Below are 17,442 nucleotides of genomic sequence, written 5' to 3'. Positions count from 1 at the left end.
CTTGGGCCATCTCAGCTCTCTCTCGCTCTCTCTTTCTGTCTCTCTCTCTGGCTAAATACATATACACACACACACATATATATATATATATATGTGTGTGTGTGTGTGTGTATATAAATATATATATCCACACTAGGGAAGTCCCTTGTTGTTAATGAGCTCTCTGTATTTCCGCTCACGAAATCATATGCAGATATAGTAAACACATGCCATTCATGCTTGTGTTCAATGTCGTCAAGATTCGTCTCTGACCACCTCCGGATGTGGTCTGAGTGATCAGATCATAATCCAATCACAATGCATCGTGATTCCTCCTGGTTTTTCATGCAGTCAAGTGAAATCCAGCTGTGATCCACTCAGAAATGCACGTTGATGCAAGGTGTAAACAGCCTCTAAGACATAACTGCACCAGTTTAAAAGCTTACATCTGGTTTGAAACCAAAAGTACAGTGGCTAAAATTGGATATAGCCGTTGCAAATTGATGCACCCATCTCTGTGTTTTTCAATGCATGACTACACATGGAGCAAATATGAGTGTAAACCAACAGCAGCAGTTTATCACTTTATGTTTCAAAGCAACACAGTTCTGTGGCTGTCTGCTTACAACCTATACACTAACCAAGGCTAAAAATACACCCTTGCACATTTTTGCTGTGGTAACATGCTGCTGTTAATATGCTCTCTTTAACCGGTCTGTGTTCTGTATTCTCTGTAACTGGAGAGGGTTAACAGGCTCAGCAGATACTTCACCTCACTTTTAAGTTTTCTTGTAGTTACACTGCAGTAATGAAACTGTAGACATTTAGAAAAAAATTACTAGTTTTCCCAGTTCATGCAAATTACTACAGACTTGCTAAACATGCAGTTATGGTAAAGTACCACATATCTATATAAGACTGGCTCTAACAAAAGCTTAATAATTGGAACATACAGTTTGAACCTGACCTCAGATCATTACAGCAGAGTTTGAGACCACAGGTTTTCATAGAAGATATAAAAGAGTGGGCAGACCTTTTAAAATGCAGCCAAAAGGGCATGTTTAGGTTCAGTTTTTGGCTGAAAGCTCCAGCTGTTCTGTCACCATCACCACTAATGAAGGGTCACCAAGGGGCATTAAAAGTAAAGATGGGCTGCAAGGACAAATAAGGCTCTCCTAGTTGATGATTCCAGTGTGTTTAAACTAAATGTATCTTTTTCACTGTAATGGTAACGTAATGCTGTCATTCATGTCAGACGTGTATATTTTTCTGACTGTGCCTGTATTTGGTCATTTTCTAAGGTGTAACATGAGGCTGAGGCCTACATGAGAACAAAACCTTAAACCCCTAAAATATAATGGACACTTTATTAGACACTCAGCCTGCAAGTTAGGCATACCTCACTGATTTGATGCACAATTTATGCTATTCATTATATTCATCAGAACCACTTCAGGATGGATGGACCTCGTTGCGCTGTTGTGTCTAGAATGTGTCTAAGAAGTTGCGATAATAGATACCCTACAGTCTGTACTGGCCTACACATATAGTGGCAAACAGGAAGTAGGTGGACCTCATCAAGTTCACCAACCCATTTGTGTCATAAATAGACCTTGAAAATCCAGATGATACATTTTATGCAAATGGTGGTAGTGAAACAGGCCTGTGCATTTAAAACATTATGCTCAAGTCAGGTAGAGCGACCTAAAAAGTATTTTTAGTGCATAATTGATCTTGAGTAAAATGGTAAAGCTGTAATAAAAAATTAAGAAGGTTAGATATAAAGAGCTGTAAGAAATTCTAAAATGTCAGAGAAAACTGCATAGTAAAGAGAATATTGTTATATTAAAATTAATATCCAGAATATATATTTCAAAGGTGGAAATCAAATCTCAAATCAAATGACACACAAGAAACAGCATATTATCATTTATTCACTTCTTGTTCACAGAAATGTTAGAATAAAAAATCTGAAAATGCCTTTAGACAAATAGTTTGTAATATTTAAATTCACTTTGTATAAGTTATTATTAAAAATCTTAATAAGGCAAGTGATGCCAACCTTGTAAATGGGAGTGTGAGTTAAAATAGATTTCTCACAAATATAGTGATTTATTGTAAGACCTTGTTTTTGCTTTTTAATTTTCAAGCTAATCTGAGTATGTTCAGGTACCACGATGACCCACAGCTATATCTGAATCCACTGCTTACTGTGTCGTTGCGGGTCGACAGCAGCTGTTACAGGACCAACACACGCACAGTTCAGAAACAGCACCATCCTGTTTATTTGTCCCAAGACATGTCGCCCTCTGCTGTTTATAAACACTTTATAAATGTGCACCAAAATATCATTCCAAAACCACAATTTAATCATTTAAAATCATTATTATTATTATTATTATTATTATTATTATTATTATTATTACATATTTTTAACTTTTATTTTAAGTGTTCTTCGGCCATGGCTTTGCTGGTTCGTACATGGCGCTGATGAGTGGTTGATGATGACATCAGCGTGCGACGGAAGAGGTGAAGCTGTGTGAGACGAAGACGCTGCTAAGATGAGCTGCACCGTTCAGATCGCAGTAATCATTCAGTTTGACCGATGACGCAGCGCGGATATCCTTACTTATCTGCAGTGATTAAAAACGCGTGATTTAGCTAACAGTCAGTATGTCTTTCTTCGTAGACTCAGTGATTATGTTCACCTCTCAGGTCAGTGGTGATGCTAACACGGCTAACTCCTCTGTTCTGCTCCCAGAGACACACATAGTTGGTGGACTTATTTCTCCACCGCTGCATTTCGGCCGAGGCTCCCAGTATTTTCAGCTTGTTTAACTGTTGGCTCTTGTCCCATTTTCATAAAAATGATCTATTTCTGCTTTAAACACTAGTAGAGGTGAGGCTTCACCAGTCAGCTGTCAGTTGGTCATGACTGGATATCTAAATCATCGCTCTGTTCTGTTTACAGGTGCTGTTTTTCGGGTTTGGCTGGCTCTTTTTTATGCGGCAGTTGTTTAAAGATTATGAGGTATTAAGCAGAACAGTCCTACTATAAATGGTTTCTCTCTTAAATTCACCAAGGCATCAGACCTTGGCATATAAGTCATTAAAGTCCTAAACAAGCATTGTTGGCCCTCGTTTATGTGTGGAGGTCATGATGAATAAATAAAGCTGGAAGACACTCTGCTGTCCATGCTTACAATATGCTTGATTTAGTTAAGGTAATCCCCTTTGTTTCAGTGGTGCAACACTCTTGATTAGGTCTGTTTTGTGGATTTAATAGAAATTATAGCAGAAGAAAAAGATACAGTGAACGAGTAGAAAAGGGGAGAATTTACCTGCTTGCAGATAAATGCAGATTTTTGAAGATCCCGTTGAAGATGTTGTTGCTACTGAGTCTTTACAGTTGCAGCTACTTGGTGAATGTGCTATACTTAATGCTTGTCATGAATATCTACCACTAAGGTTGATGTGTTCCTCCACAGGTGCGTCAGTATGTGGTGCAAGTGGTTTTCTCTGTCACGTTTGCATTTTCCTGCACTATGTTTGAACTCATCATCTTTGAAATCCTCGGAGCATTAAGTAGCACGTAAGTGTCTAAGTGTCTGTAAGCAAAAGCCATAATTTTTGAAAGTTTATGTTTTCTTTTAATTCACGTTTTAATATCTCTTATAGGTCCAGATATTTTCACTGGAAGCTGAATTTATATGTTATACTGCTGGTTCTAATATTTGTAGTGCCTTTCTACATTGGCTACTTTGTGGTCAGTAACATACGTTTGTGTAAGTGGATTTTTGGAGTGGAGTTCTTAAGTCATATATAGTTCTATGTGAATTTATTCTCATCATAATTCATAACAGTGTAATATTTTCTCTTCCACTGTATACACATCTTTAACAGTAATGTTTCTCTTGTATTTTAAAGTGCAGAGACAGAGGCTGCTTTTTGCATGTGTGGTTTGGTTTACCTTCATGTATTTTTTCTGGAAACTTGGCGACCCTTTTCCCATATTGAGTCCAAAACATGGTAAGGGCTTAGATTTTAATGTCAGTAAGCCCAAATACATTCAAAGCAAAAAGGTGAAGGTTATTTAACATTCTAACATGGCCCTTCCTCCCTCCTGCAGGCATTCTGTCCATTGAGCAGCTCATCAGCCGAGTGGGGGTCATCGGCGTGACACTGATGGCTCTGCTGTCTGGTTTTGGTGCTGTGAACTGCCCATACACATATATGTCCTATTTTCTCAGGTAAACGTGCAGAATAATCAGTGCAGAAATACAGATGTTAAATTATAGGTAGATGTGGTCAAAATGACGAGATTTTATCATTGTGATGGTAAATTTTATTGTGATGCACAATAAGCTTACAGTACTATCATAGATATCGTCAGTGATTTACAAACACTGAACAACTGCATGTTTCATTACAAAGAAAATATAATCAATCTTGTTTAATTTGATTTAGTGCAGCACTTTTGTGAAATGTTTAATAAAAATGATTGAATCAGGAAATTAATCAAAATCATCAAATATTATGATATGTATCATGTATGATGATTATATTTTTGCATTGTCGCCCACCCCAATTATATGCATGAAAGAATAGTTAGTGTGACTTGATTCTTTCTTGTAGGAATGTGACTGATAGTGATATCCTGGCTCTGGAGAGACGACTGCTTCAGACCATGGACATGATTGTCAGTAAGAAGAAGAGGTGAGTTATGGAGGGAGAGAGTAACATAAAAGTCTCCCTCATTTCTAACATCACTGATAGTATTGCATTAGTATAAAAGAAATGCTTCTTCAGCCTTAGAAATAAACTCATAGTTGAATAATGATATTCTTCTAAATGATGGCAGTGAATCTGCTGTAGCACTGCTGCCTACAGTTGATGATCCTCTATGTGTAGGATCGCCATGACGAGAAGGCAGATGTATCAGCGAGGAGAGGACCAAAATAAACAGGCTGGATTCTGGGGGATGATCAAGAGTGTTACATCTTCCACTTCAGGCAGTGAGAGTATCCTTTGCTTTGACATGTATGACTATTTTTCCTTGTTTGTTTCATTGTTTAGTTTTTCTGACCTTTTTTCAATATTCTTTTACTGAGTCAGGTAACTCCTGATTGTTACACATGATTTGGATTAGAGATGCAGAATCGCAAGCGAGTTTTGAAGCATAGTCTTTGTACAGTTTGAATTTTAATCATTTGAATGCTCGCTTTTTGGGAGCACTATTGAAGCTTTAAATTTCAAATTTTAATTTCTGATCTTTTTGATCAGAAGCTCATTTACAGCATTAAATCAATGTGAGCAGTACATTTGTGGTCAGTAGTCACACTCATTATTCATTGTCTAGTGGACACGCTCTCTCTATGTATGTGAGATTCCTTCATAATGGAACTGCAGACCTGTCTCTGATCCAGCAGGAGGTGGTTGCTCTAGAGGAGCTCAGTAGGCAGCTTTTCCTGGAGACAGTGGACCTGCAGGCTACTAAGGTACAGTTCTTAAATGCAAAGTGCTGTGCATCATCACATGAAAACTTGCCCTCACAGACGAGTGCCAAAAAAGGAAAAAATACATCCATTGATGCGTTCTTTAGGGAGTTAAAAGTTGTTCTTTTATGGCATCGCTCCAAAGAACCCTTTTTGGCACTCTGTATTTTTGATCCTCTCTCTCTCTCTCTCTCTCTCTCTCTCTCTCTCTCTCTCTCTCATGTAAATACATACATAAAGAGTGTGAGTTTCTAATCAGTCTTGTATTTTGTGATGCACTCAAGTTTAGTTCCCGATCTGGAAATTTGCTTCAGATTGTGAAAATCTGTCATAAGGGGCCAATTTGGGGTAACTTTGGGCTAAAAATCATACCTGTTTGCCCAGCATAAGTCTTAACCTGTTTCTTTGTGTTCCTGCAAAACTGAATGTGTGTGGATTATCTTAAAGTGTGCCTTTTTCTTGGTCGTTAGGAACGAATAGAATACTCAAAGACTTTTCAAGGAAAGTACTTTAATTTTCTGGGGTACTTCTTCTCCATCTACTGTGTATGGAAGATATTCATGGTAAGTGTTTATTTTCATTCATTATGCATGCTTATTATAGTCCATATAACATATAACAGAGTGTCCAGTCTCATCCACAAATGGCTGGTGTGGCTGCAGGATTTCATTGTAAACAAGATGGAGTATTATAATATAAAGTATTATAATATAACTTTGTGCATTCTGTTTAGGCCACAATCAACATAGTCTTTGACCGTGTCGGCAAGACAGATCCAGTGACGAGAGGTATAGAAATCACAGTCAACTACCTGGGAATCCAGTTTGATGTAAGCTTCTTATTTACAGCTTGTATACAAAAACACATGCCTATTTTTAAAAAACAATATTAAGCCTTAGTCACCTGTTTTATTTTCTTGCATTATTTTCTTGCATTTTAGCCACACGTTCCTAAAGTGCTGATGGAAGCAAAGCTGCCAATCTTGTCAATAAAGCCTGTTATTAATTGTATCGCTGCTCTCGGAAGAAAACCTTGTATCTCAATTTTTGTCGTTTTTCAGTTTTTGACATAATTTGAAAATGCCTGTTGCTCATTACATAGTGTATAATTTTAAGGAAGAAGGGTCCAAAAGAAATAGCCCAAAATAATTTGGAAAAAGTCTGGTTCCATTGACTTACATTAAAACTAAAGTAGTTTTTTTCCTTTTCCTGTAAAGTTACCATTTTGGAGATGTGAGGTTTTCTTCCTACAACAGCGGTATGCTACAAGGCCTGCACTGTTCTGTGTGGCCAGAACGTTAAAAGAAAGGTCCCCCAGAGAGAAAGCATGTGCTAATGGTGGTGATGTGCACAGCACTATGGTCAGCATGCTACCATTATTTTGTGGTGTTGTGATGATCGCTGCAGTCCTAGCTGGCAGTAACACTCATGTGTAAGCTGGGCATGAGAACATTACTGAGCTACCTGATTGTTGCCTGTCTCTGCTTCTCTGTGAGAACAGCTCTCCTACTTTGTCCCTTCTATAACATGCAAATATGTTGATGCCCCTGATAGTTCACTTTTCAAACCTCACTTCTCCAGGTGAAGTTCTGGTCTCAGCACATTTCCTTCATCCTGGTGGGAATCATTATCGTCACTTCTATACGAGGCCTTTTAATCACGCTTACCAAGGTAAGCTAGAGAATCATGTCTGTGTTCTTTTGTGATGATGAAAAAAGGTGCCTGTGTTCAGTCAAACAGTGTGAGGAGAATGTTCTTTCAGCAATGTTAGCTAGTGATACACAATGTGCCAGATTTATATCATTCAGTGGTAACCATACTATGAATTACAAAATATGCAGCACAGTAATTAGGAAATAAGATAAAATTACTCTGTATTTTTACACGTCCTACGTAAAAGACGATTAAAATCGACATGTTAATGAAGTTACGGACCAATTCTGAGTGAAGACCTGTTGGAGCGCCAAATTGGACATGCTACTGCAAAAGTAACAATTACTTAACAGTTAAAAAGCGGAAAAATACTGGACAAACAATTGAGGAACAAGTGTGGTATAAAATGTAGCAGGAATTTCTGAGACTTTAGGAAGAATAACAGTGACTTTAAGCATTTTCCAAAACTACAGAGTTGTGCTAAGTTGATGTCTTCAATTATTGTCTGAAATTTTTAAAATTGCATTTGTACGTCAATATCTGTTTTTTTTTGGCCTATTGCTTTAATAATGGGCTTTTGTATGTGCAATACTTGCAGCAAATGTTCCTCTCATGTACTCTTACAGCTGCAGTTGCTATTTTTGCTGTAATGCCCAATCTAAAAAGATTAAAATATGCTTTGGTTTTGTTAACCAAGTGAGTGTATGTGCATAACTTGTTGAGGACAGTTCCATCCACATGCGCTTCTTATTAGGGAGATTTATGGTCAGACCAGGTGTTATTTTTTGGCAGGGCAGTGTTCTGTTATGAGTTGCCAATGACTCATGTCAATGAGAGAAAGGGAGGTAGTGCCACGTATTTTGCAAAGGCTAGGTTGATGATCCTCATTTATGAAATGAGAAACATGTTACGGCAACATTGCTTTTTGCTCACGTTCAGCCTGGCTGTACATTTTATGAATCTGGCCCACAATATCCAAAAGGTTCCAGACACTCCAATCAGTGAATTCATTTACTTTAAAGTGCACCTATTTCTGAAACAAACAATCAGTTTCTCATACAGCTTGTGTAGTTTTATAGAAAACCATTACCAATAGAACGGGACACCGTCAGAATGCAGCTGTACATGAGCCTTATGTCACCATGCCCAAAGTCAAGCAAGCAGCAGAACTGCGTACTCTTGAGTGATGGAGAAACAGCAATGTTCCAGCATTTAGTGTAAAGCCTTCCTAGAAGAGTAGAGACTGTTACTGCAGTAAATGATGGGAATATTGATGTACATATATACATATTATACATATAACATTTGCTTGAACTGCATTTGACATTAGTATAGAACGTAATGAAATAAAGGATACATGATTACCTTCCTGTTTTTTGTTTGCAGTTCTTTTACGCTATCTCCAGCAGCAAGTCGTCTAATGTAATAGTGCTGGTCCTGGCCCAGATCATGGTAAAAGAGCCATATAATGTCAACAGAACACACTGACAATGAGTTACAAGTGTATTTAGGCAGGAAAAGTCACTGTGTCATGCTCCCACTGTTTCTCCCTCTCTCTCTTTCTCTGTAGGGGATGTATTTTGTGTCCTCTGTGTTGCTCATGCGCATGAGCATGCCCCTGGAGTACCGCACCATTGTCACAGAGGTCCTGGGAGAGCTGCAGTTTAACTTCTATCATCGCTGGTTTGACGTGATATTCCTCGTAAGCGCTCTCTCCAGCATCCTCTTCCTCTACCTGGCACACAAGCAGGCCCCCGAGAAGCACATGACCCTGTGACCCTCATTCTTGTGTCTCCTTTCAAAACAACACTTCTGTTTTCTAAGGGGCCTTTACTTTTACTGGGACTGAACTTCCTGAATCAGGAAAAGCCTAGAGACTGCGCTGTTCACTGGGGTGTTGGTTCGAGAACTTTGAGGGTGTTTGTCTAGTTTGGATCAAATTGTATTTACGTGGATGGGACAAGATGTTATAGAAATTAAGTATAGGTTTTCTTCAGTGTTCACTTTTAAAAAATTTTAAATCATTATTCATAAAAATTGTTTTTTTCTCATCATTATTTTGTCATTTTTCATTGGACCAGACATAACAGGAAGCCATACGGGAAACACATAATCGGCTATCATGTTTACCACTATTCACCTGCCTATACACTGTTAGTACAATATTGTACATTAAATCACTAAGCGCTGTCATATATGGCCTTTTTTAATGATATGCCCATGTGAAACATTAGAAACATTAAACACACCCCCAGCTGTCAGAAAAGGGAAAAAAAAAGATTTCAGAATGACAAAGAATGAGCCTGCAGATTTTATTTGCTAGTACATTTATTTGTATTACTCTGTGCACAGAGATGGCTCACCCCTGACTCTTTGTCTTCTAAACAAGAGCCTGTGGCCACATTAGTCTTCCATTCTTATAGCTTTTATCAGAAAAAGATGTTTTTGAATGTATTGTGTTAGCTGAACAGTAAAAAAAGAGGGTAGATAGTATAACCCAGTACCAAAAACATTATTGTGGAAAGAGTTTGCTCGTGAATGGCATCAAATATTTTACAGAATCATCACATTTCACGAAACTGCCATCAGAAAAAAAGCGGAGAAAATACATCATTTCAGGGAAACTGCTTGGAAAAGTGCATCTCATTTGCTTTAAAGGTTGGACAGTCCAGTCTCATTATGCCAGTGATGTCATTGCTCATGATCACTGTGGGTAAATGTAGGAGACCCTCAGATACTTGAATAAATATTTTTTAATAAGGCTGCTACATCATTTATTTATCATTTATCATTGTTAATACATGTGATCCTGGTTTGTGAACAGGGCACAATCCCTGATTGCTTTCCTTCAGAAAAGTTTCTGTTTAGGAAGGGTAATTATTTACCACTTACAAGACATTTTAACTTGATTGTGCAAACTGATGACATAAATATCAATATAATCCAGCATCGAGAAAAATGTGGGGTGGCCTTCTCAAAGTCTCACATCCTCACTGCCTGCCGAGGATGTAGATGATACGGAAGGTGTCTAAAATGAAGAAAAAAGAGATACCAGTTGAATGAGAGAGCAACAATTTGAATGTTTAGTGCTGGGTGATGCATCGTCTAATCTTTTATACTGATTTATGCGGTGAGAGTATTTTGAAGAAATAAAAACTAAATAATTAGGATGATTCTTTTGTGAAAAACTACTATCTACTTGCTGAATGTTTACAATACTGTGTGAAGTTTCCTTGGGTGTAATTTTACAAGAAGAAAACAGAATAAAACCGTCTGATCAAGCTATGTTAGATTTGTTCACTTAGGGTTAGCAGTAATGTTTGCAGTAATGTTTAATATTTGTAAAATAGCACTGACCCTCACACGAGGCTGAACTGGTGGGGTGGCTGATCTTTGGGTTTGTTCCTCTTGTGCGATGGCAGGGGCGCAGGGCTCTGGTGTTTGCTCTGTAGCCAGCAGCTGTGGGGTGATTGCAACTCCTCTGACTTTAAAGTAGTCATAGGCCGCCTTCTCTGCCACTAGGAGGACCAGTGTGTCACCACTGTTGCGGATCATTTGTACAACTTCGTCGTGCGTGCTCTTTTCCACGTTCACACTGTTGACCTCCACCACAATGTCATCATCCTCCAGCCCAGCTCTGTCTGCTGCTCCACCCTTTACCACCTGTCAACAAGTAGGGTGCTTGCATAAACTACTTGCTCTGTATTGGCATATTAGTTTGTATGTACTCTATCCTAGCTAAGCCTCGTGTTACTACATACTTCAGATTATTCCCACCTCTTTGATATACTGTCCATAGACTCCTTGAATACCATTGAGGTGGAACCCGTATCCAGCAGCTGTCTTCTCCAGGCGACACAGTTTGGGCTTGTAGTATTCTTCGACAGCAGCAGGTACAGCTGGAACTGGGATTGGGGCTGGAACTGGTGCTGGGACTGGGATAGGTTCAGGCTCAGGTTGACTTGGCTTAGGTAGGGAACCCCTGATTTCCTCCCAGTAAAGTAGGGGAGAAGCAGCACCCTGTGAGAGGACACAAACGTTTTACGCATGGCCAGATTCCCATAACCAGTTTAAGCCTAATCCTCAACTAGATAGGATTTTAAATGTTGAAACACCTTTGCAGTTTAGTCTAAGACTAGATTTAATCCATGTCAAACAAACAAACAAAAAACAAAAAAAGAGCCCATAGCATTCAGAATCTCTGAACCTGGCTTAATCTTCAGACTTCAATCTGCCTGTTATCTTTTAGCATAGAAGAAAACAAAGAAGGGTCAAAAAAGTTAGAGAGTAAATTATTTTTTTTAATCTGAAAAGAACAATTCTGTCTATATTTGTGGAAAACAAACATTTTCATTGGGGAAAATCCAACGCACCATCTTGTATAGTTTGTCTGTTTCAGCGTCGACCACAAGGAGGCAGCATCTGTTCCCAAGCTGTCGTATTTTGTCCACCAATTCCTCATGTGTGCAGTCATCTACCTCCTTTCCCTCCACAGCCACCACCCGGTCCTTCTCCTTCAGGCCTGCTCTCTCTGCAGGGCTCCCACGGTCAATTTCTCCGACGTAATGACCTGAGGAGCAATGATTTATAGCCATTTAAAGAAAATCAGGATGAAGATTTAGGATGTGCCAGTTGGGAATTTGTTTAGTGAGAAGATATTGCATTACAAATACCTTTTTACAGAGAGATCTGAGAGTCCAGATCCAGTGATCATCTACCTTTCACATATTTGTGTCACAAACGGCAGTATGACAGTAGTACTATGATTTTTGATAAACCATCCCCACTAAAATTTAACAACTTTATATACTATACAAAAATTTTAGGCATCTGAAAATTATATTTAAGAAGCTATTTATCTGGGCAGTAAGTGTTTATTGGCTCCAAAAAGAAGCCCCATATTATTTGTAGTTTTCATCCAATACATTGTTCACCTGCTCAGTAACAACAGTACATCTTCAATATATTTACTTGAGTGTATTCAGATGTTTCACTACTGCTACATCACTGGTATGTTGTTTATGTGTAACTGATAATCTGTTAAGAGTTTATTAATCATCTACAAAGGACCACTCAAAATAGTGTTACCCAATTAATTTTAAAAAAATTATTTTTACTGCATATGTGATTTACTGTTTTTTACATGCGAAAACAAATCTACTGCCCAGATAAACAGTTTTATACAATTTGCTTAGCTGCCTAAGACTTTTGCACAGTACTGTATGTTTTTTTCAATGTTAATCAGAGCAGAGTCAAAAAAAACATGCTGTATCTTGCAATAATATAATGTGGGTCATACATTTATTGTAAACCTTGAATTATGGGTGTCACACACAACAAGCATACAGGTTCAGAGGTCCAAAAGGTTCAATCTAGAATTCCAAGGACCCCAGAACCTTGTTTCTTTAAGAAGAACTTGTAATATGCGCACGTAGTATAGTAATGTTAACTGCTTAAGATTTGTCTTCTATTATCTGGCAAATAGATTCAAGCTGGTCCTTAAGTTTAGACTTATCCAGCCAAATCTTGTATTGGTCCAAGGAAGAAGCCTCAGCTTTGTGTACCTGTGTTGCATAACGTGACATGAATTGACATTTGTGGGAGCTAATTAACAGTCTGTGTTTCAGGTGTGTGCTAAAATTTTAAGATGAAAACAAAAATGGCAAAAAAAGATAAGCACATTACAGATAAACAGTGAGATTGCGGAGGGTGGCTAGTACATGCAAACATGCAAAGTCACAAGCTGTTTTTCTTTTTTTCCTAAATGTTACTCCACACATGTGAGGGCACACAGAAAGCTTTCATCTGTGAAGTCTGGCTGCATGTAAAGGTGACGTTAGACCCCTACAGATACGATTGACCTTGAACCCTGCGACATTTGTGATGCACTGACAGCATTTTGAGAGCAGTCAGATTTCTCCTACCTGGCATTGTAGGGTCTGCCTTAAGGAAGTAGCCATAACCACTGGGTCCCTTGGTCATTTCAACAATGCGGGGCTTCTGTGGGAGGTGCTTCACTGTGGCTAGCCCAGGCCCCAGTTTGATGCGTTTGTTCTTGTAGTATTTATCTGTGTCCTCATCCGCCAGTAAGAACATTATGCTGTTTCCAGAAGTCTTGACCTAGCAAGCAGAGGGATGAAAGCCTTTACTAAAAGAAACTACTCGGCAAATGACATGGCTTTTAAAAGTGTTAAAGCTTTGCTTACCTTTTCCACAGCTTGATCATGTGTAGCATCCTCCACATTTTCTCCATTAATTTCCACCACACGATCACCCACCTTAACCCCTGCCTTATCAGCAATCCCTCCAGCAATTATATCCATCATGAAGATTCCCTGTTCACCTAGGATTGTAGAACAAACCCTTCAACTCTTCAGTGTCCTTGAAATATGCATGACTGGGCTGATTTCAAAACACAAAAGCCATAGTTCATAACCTTCCTCACCTTTATTGGATTTCAAAGAGAAGCCAAACCCAGCACTGGACTTCTGCAGAAAGCAGAGTTTAAGTTTAGGGGCTGGGGCAGACACTCCATTCATGGTAGGCTGGCCCTGAATGAGGTGGGACTGTGGGTCTGCAAGGTTTATTCCATTGATTTTGGCCTGATTATATGCTTCCTCCCCAAGGACATGAAATGTGACGGTCATTCCACTTTTCCTCACCAGATCAGCAACCTAAGCCCGGTGAACAAAGCAGAATTAGAAGTATTATCTATTTGATGTTTGAAAGCAATCACTCCTCAGACGTGTCATTAACCTCCATCACTGTCAGCGAGTCTAACTTTAATGTGAAGTTTAAATGCCTTGTTTATAGTTTTATATTCAACTTTATACCTGGTTGTGCTCCAGGTTGTCCACAAAAGTTCCATTGACCCTGATGATGCGATCTCCGTCCTTGATCCCTGCCAGCTCAGCAGGACCGCCCATCTCCAAGGCCCGAATCAGATGACCTTCCTCCCCCTGCTCGATCCTCAGGAAGAAGCCGAAGCTCTGTCCCTCACGCTTGGTAAGGGAGATCACTCGAGGTTTTGGCCCAGCCATCTTACCTAATGGAGGAGAATACCTAGAGTCAACCAGTTATTCTTAACTCTTAAGCCAGTCCATATCTTATCGTAATTATCACTACCACTCATCATTTCATACACGCCCAATTATTTTACAACATACGCTGTTGTAAAAGTGTCAATTACAGTGTTCAGTGTTTATCAGTGGGGCATGGTGAAAGGCTTTCTTACATCACCATTTAAATCTCTTATATGACACTGTAAAAAGAAAATGAGTAAAACGTAAACACAGCAAAATAGTTATGGTAAAATCTTGTGAGATTCCCCCAAAATTGTCCTCAGAAACATTATACTCCAAGTCTGAGTTTTCCTATCTCCATTATTCTGACTTTTAAGTACTTCATATCCTTAAGAATACTGTAATGTCCATATAACCCTCAATCTTTACTTTAGAACAACTAAAATACAGGTGCCTGTAACTAATAAATACTAATAAACTTATAATCACATCACATTTTAAAGAATAGTTGTGGATCAGGTTAAGGAAATACAGAATATAGGCAAAGGGAGATTCTTTTTGCACCTATCTTCCCTATTGATTTTTTTCAGACTTTGCAAGATAACTTTGGTAATCTGAGATTGCAAATCATAGCAATTATCCTGAGTCATAAAATCACTAGCTTGTGTAAGACACGAGGAACAAGGTAGAGGACCTGGAGGTTTAATAAGAAGATAATATGCTGACATTCTGAGAATATGATCTGGCTCTTTGATTGTTAATCGTTAAACTAGAGGTGCTATGACAAAGTGCGCTCCTTGCTGGAATGGGTGCACTTTGCCTCCATAATAAAAAAATGTCAATAGCAATCCTTGTCAAGCATGAAGAAAGAGAGGAGAAGGATGCAAGAAATATTGTGCTTGACCTCATATTAATAAGACTGCATTTCAGGTTTACAGCAAATTGCAAAAGCTTTTATGCCTTTAACTCTGCAAGTTATTATGCAAGTAAGAGGAATCTAGCACTGACTACATTAGAGAGCTGTCAGATATTGACATGATACTACAGTAATAGGTAGAGTCCTGTAGCTGTCTATGAGCCATGATATCCTCAGAATACATGGCTTAATACTCAACTATAGTGATAATAATTAATAACGTAAGAGTTTTCTGAGAGCTGAGAGCACTTGTTGGATTGCAACTTTTATCGATAACAGCACACTTTGCAGACGCTAGACTTGTTCAATATTCAGTGCAACATTATACACTATGATAAAACTTTTAATATTTTAGGAGCCAAAAGCAGTGTACAAAATAAAATATAGTATATGTAATTAGTAAAAAAAAACAAAAAGCTCAATACAAATAAATGTAAGTACAAAATAGAAAAAGTAAAGCTCAACAACTGATAAGGAATGCATTTTTAGACAAACTTTCTGCAGTTAAAGGTTTTAATAAGGGAACTATTGTTTGTTATTTTGCTGTAATTTCTTGTAAGCGCTATCAAAACACATATTTACTGTCAATATAGCTTTTAACTTGTAATTTTAAATTTTAAACCAATAGTATCACTTACTAGACAGGAATTACATACACTGTCTTAATGCTAATGGAAATCCAATGAGATGTCACTAATAAGGTGCAGAACACTCACCTGTTCCAGTCCTTTGGATGTTTGTGCCTAAAGGAGATTTTTACCTCTCCTTCCACAGGTGTTATCTTGCTGTGCCCAAGTATGTAACGGACTTTGACAGACCAAAGGTTGACATAAAGAGTGAGTTATTTAACCACATCCCGTGGCTGGTAGCCTCTTCACAGTGTTGCTATGTATGACCATGATCAACCCTGTAAACTACAGCAATCATAAACTTTGGCCAAAAGATTTGAGCAAAGGTGAGAAGCTACTGGGGCTGAGAAGAAAAAGGACTCTGCATTTGCTTTATTCTGTCTCTAACAGTTTCATATGTTCCTCTATTCATTTGAATCTAATTTTAGACATTTTAATACTGCATACTAAACCACTGTGATAGCTCGGTGCGACTTTAACTTCACGTCGTTAGCAGCGACCGACAATTAAACTGCCCTTTCATTCTGCTTACATAACCTCAAGCAGTAATACAATGTTGGGTTAATAGTAATAACAATTTTAAATAGCAATTTTCATTTGCAAATTTATCCTTGAGGTTCTTTTCTTGAGGTTTCTTGCTTTTTTTTTACTAGAAATGAGATAAAAGCTGATGTACCTTTTCCATGATTAGTTTTATTCTTTTCCATGATTAGCTTTAGCTCCTCTGATCTCTGGTTTAAATCTAGATTCTGCCGCACATCTTCACCTACCAGACCAGCATGTATGCCTAATAATTGACACTAGTGAGGTTTTGGCCTATTGCTGTTTATTGAAATTCGGTCCCCAGCGATGACACAATTATCACCAGGAAAGCCTGTAAAGTCACGTAAATAAAATGGAAAAAAAGGCTGACATATGAGACATGAGCAGCACTGCTGAACATCTTCCAGGAAATCTCAAGAGGACAGGAGTTGGGAAAAAAAGATTAGATGTGAGAAGACAGATCCTCCCTGTGATATCTTAAAATAGCTACATCAGCTTATCTACCAATTCTATTTCTCCCAGTTCTCACTTTGATCTCGATGTCAGAGTACTCTCCTTTACCGAGACTCTGAACTACTTTCTAAATACTTTGCATGCATCTACCAATAGCCATGAAAAGTTCGAATTTGCAATTATTTGTAAAATTGCTGTGGAAAAATAAATGTGCTGTGGAAAAATGAAAAACATTTTAAAGGACACTCTGCACAGTACGGTCACTATTTCCTTATATGTAATGCAGAGTTCAACATAATGTTGTTTTGCTTCACTATAAAAAACGATTTGTCAGTTCAATTAAAAAAAGATCTTCATGTGATAACAAGCAAATAAATTAGATTTACTCAACTCGAGTAAATACTTTGAATGAAACAATACAGAGCAAAATTGGAACAGAAGCATTAATTCACCTCAATTCAAACCTTTTTAGCTTCTCTCCAGAGATAATAAGGGCATGACTGATGGACAGATTTACTAATTGATTTATTGGCTTATTGACTTATTAATGAATAAATTACGCCACTGCTAAAAAAAACACCCACTGTGTCCGTTAGCGGATTTATTTAAGGAGCTCAGCTCTGTTGTGAGCTTTTCCCTTTTTCAGTACAAAATACAAACAAATCCTTAGCCTAAAAGAAACAGAATGTAATTGTGAGCCTCTGGGCAAATTAAAGCCTTTTTAACATAATGGTTTTGATCTCTGTCCTCTCA

General features: G+C 38.2%; 2 protein-coding genes across 3 annotated transcripts; one reads left to right on the top strand and one right to left on the bottom strand.

The window, feature by feature from the left end:
• Positions 1–2,504: 2,504 nt before the first annotated feature.
• si:ch73-390b10.2 (Golgi pH regulator) lies at positions 2,505–10,411 on the top strand. Its single transcript, XM_036596351.1, has 14 exons — positions 2,505–2,694; positions 2,951–3,010; positions 3,468–3,571; positions 3,658–3,764; positions 3,907–4,008; positions 4,109–4,229; positions 4,615–4,695; positions 4,891–5,000; positions 5,389–5,477; positions 5,945–6,037; positions 6,208–6,303; positions 7,055–7,144; positions 8,513–8,578; positions 8,697–10,411. Exons 1-14 carry the CDS (start codon positions 2,653–2,655, stop codon positions 8,901–8,903), a joined length of 1,368 nt encoding a protein of 455 aa, XP_036452244.1. The 5' UTR covers positions 2,505–2,652; the 3' UTR covers positions 8,904–10,411.
• On the bottom strand, positions 10,038–15,910 carry pdzk1 (PDZ domain containing 1). 2 transcript variants are annotated; one of them, XM_036596146.1, is made up of 9 exons: positions 15,781–15,910; positions 13,960–14,171; positions 13,572–13,800; positions 13,333–13,469; positions 13,051–13,246; positions 11,500–11,696; positions 10,904–11,146; positions 10,484–10,789; positions 10,038–10,154 (listed from the first exon to the last, which is right to left on the bottom strand). In XM_036596146.1, exons 2-9 carry the CDS (start codon positions 14,164–14,166, stop codon positions 10,101–10,103), a joined length of 1,569 nt encoding a protein of 522 aa, XP_036452039.1. In that variant the 5' UTR covers positions 14,167–14,171; positions 15,781–15,910; the 3' UTR covers positions 10,038–10,100. The 2 variants fall into 2 exon arrangements, with proteins under 2 accessions (XP_036452039.1, XP_036452118.1); XM_036596225.1 differs by having other exon boundaries at positions 13,960–14,188; positions 15,781–15,871.
• Positions 15,911–17,442: the final 1,532 nt, after the last annotated feature.

This window comes from Colossoma macropomum, unplaced genomic scaffold (assembly GCF_904425465.1).
Source record: "Colossoma macropomum unplaced genomic scaffold, Colossoma_macropomum, whole genome shotgun sequence".
In the NCBI taxonomy this organism is placed as follows: Eukaryota; Metazoa; Chordata; class Actinopteri; order Characiformes; family Serrasalmidae; genus Colossoma; species Colossoma macropomum.
This window is presented reverse-complemented; position numbering and strand designations above follow the sequence as displayed.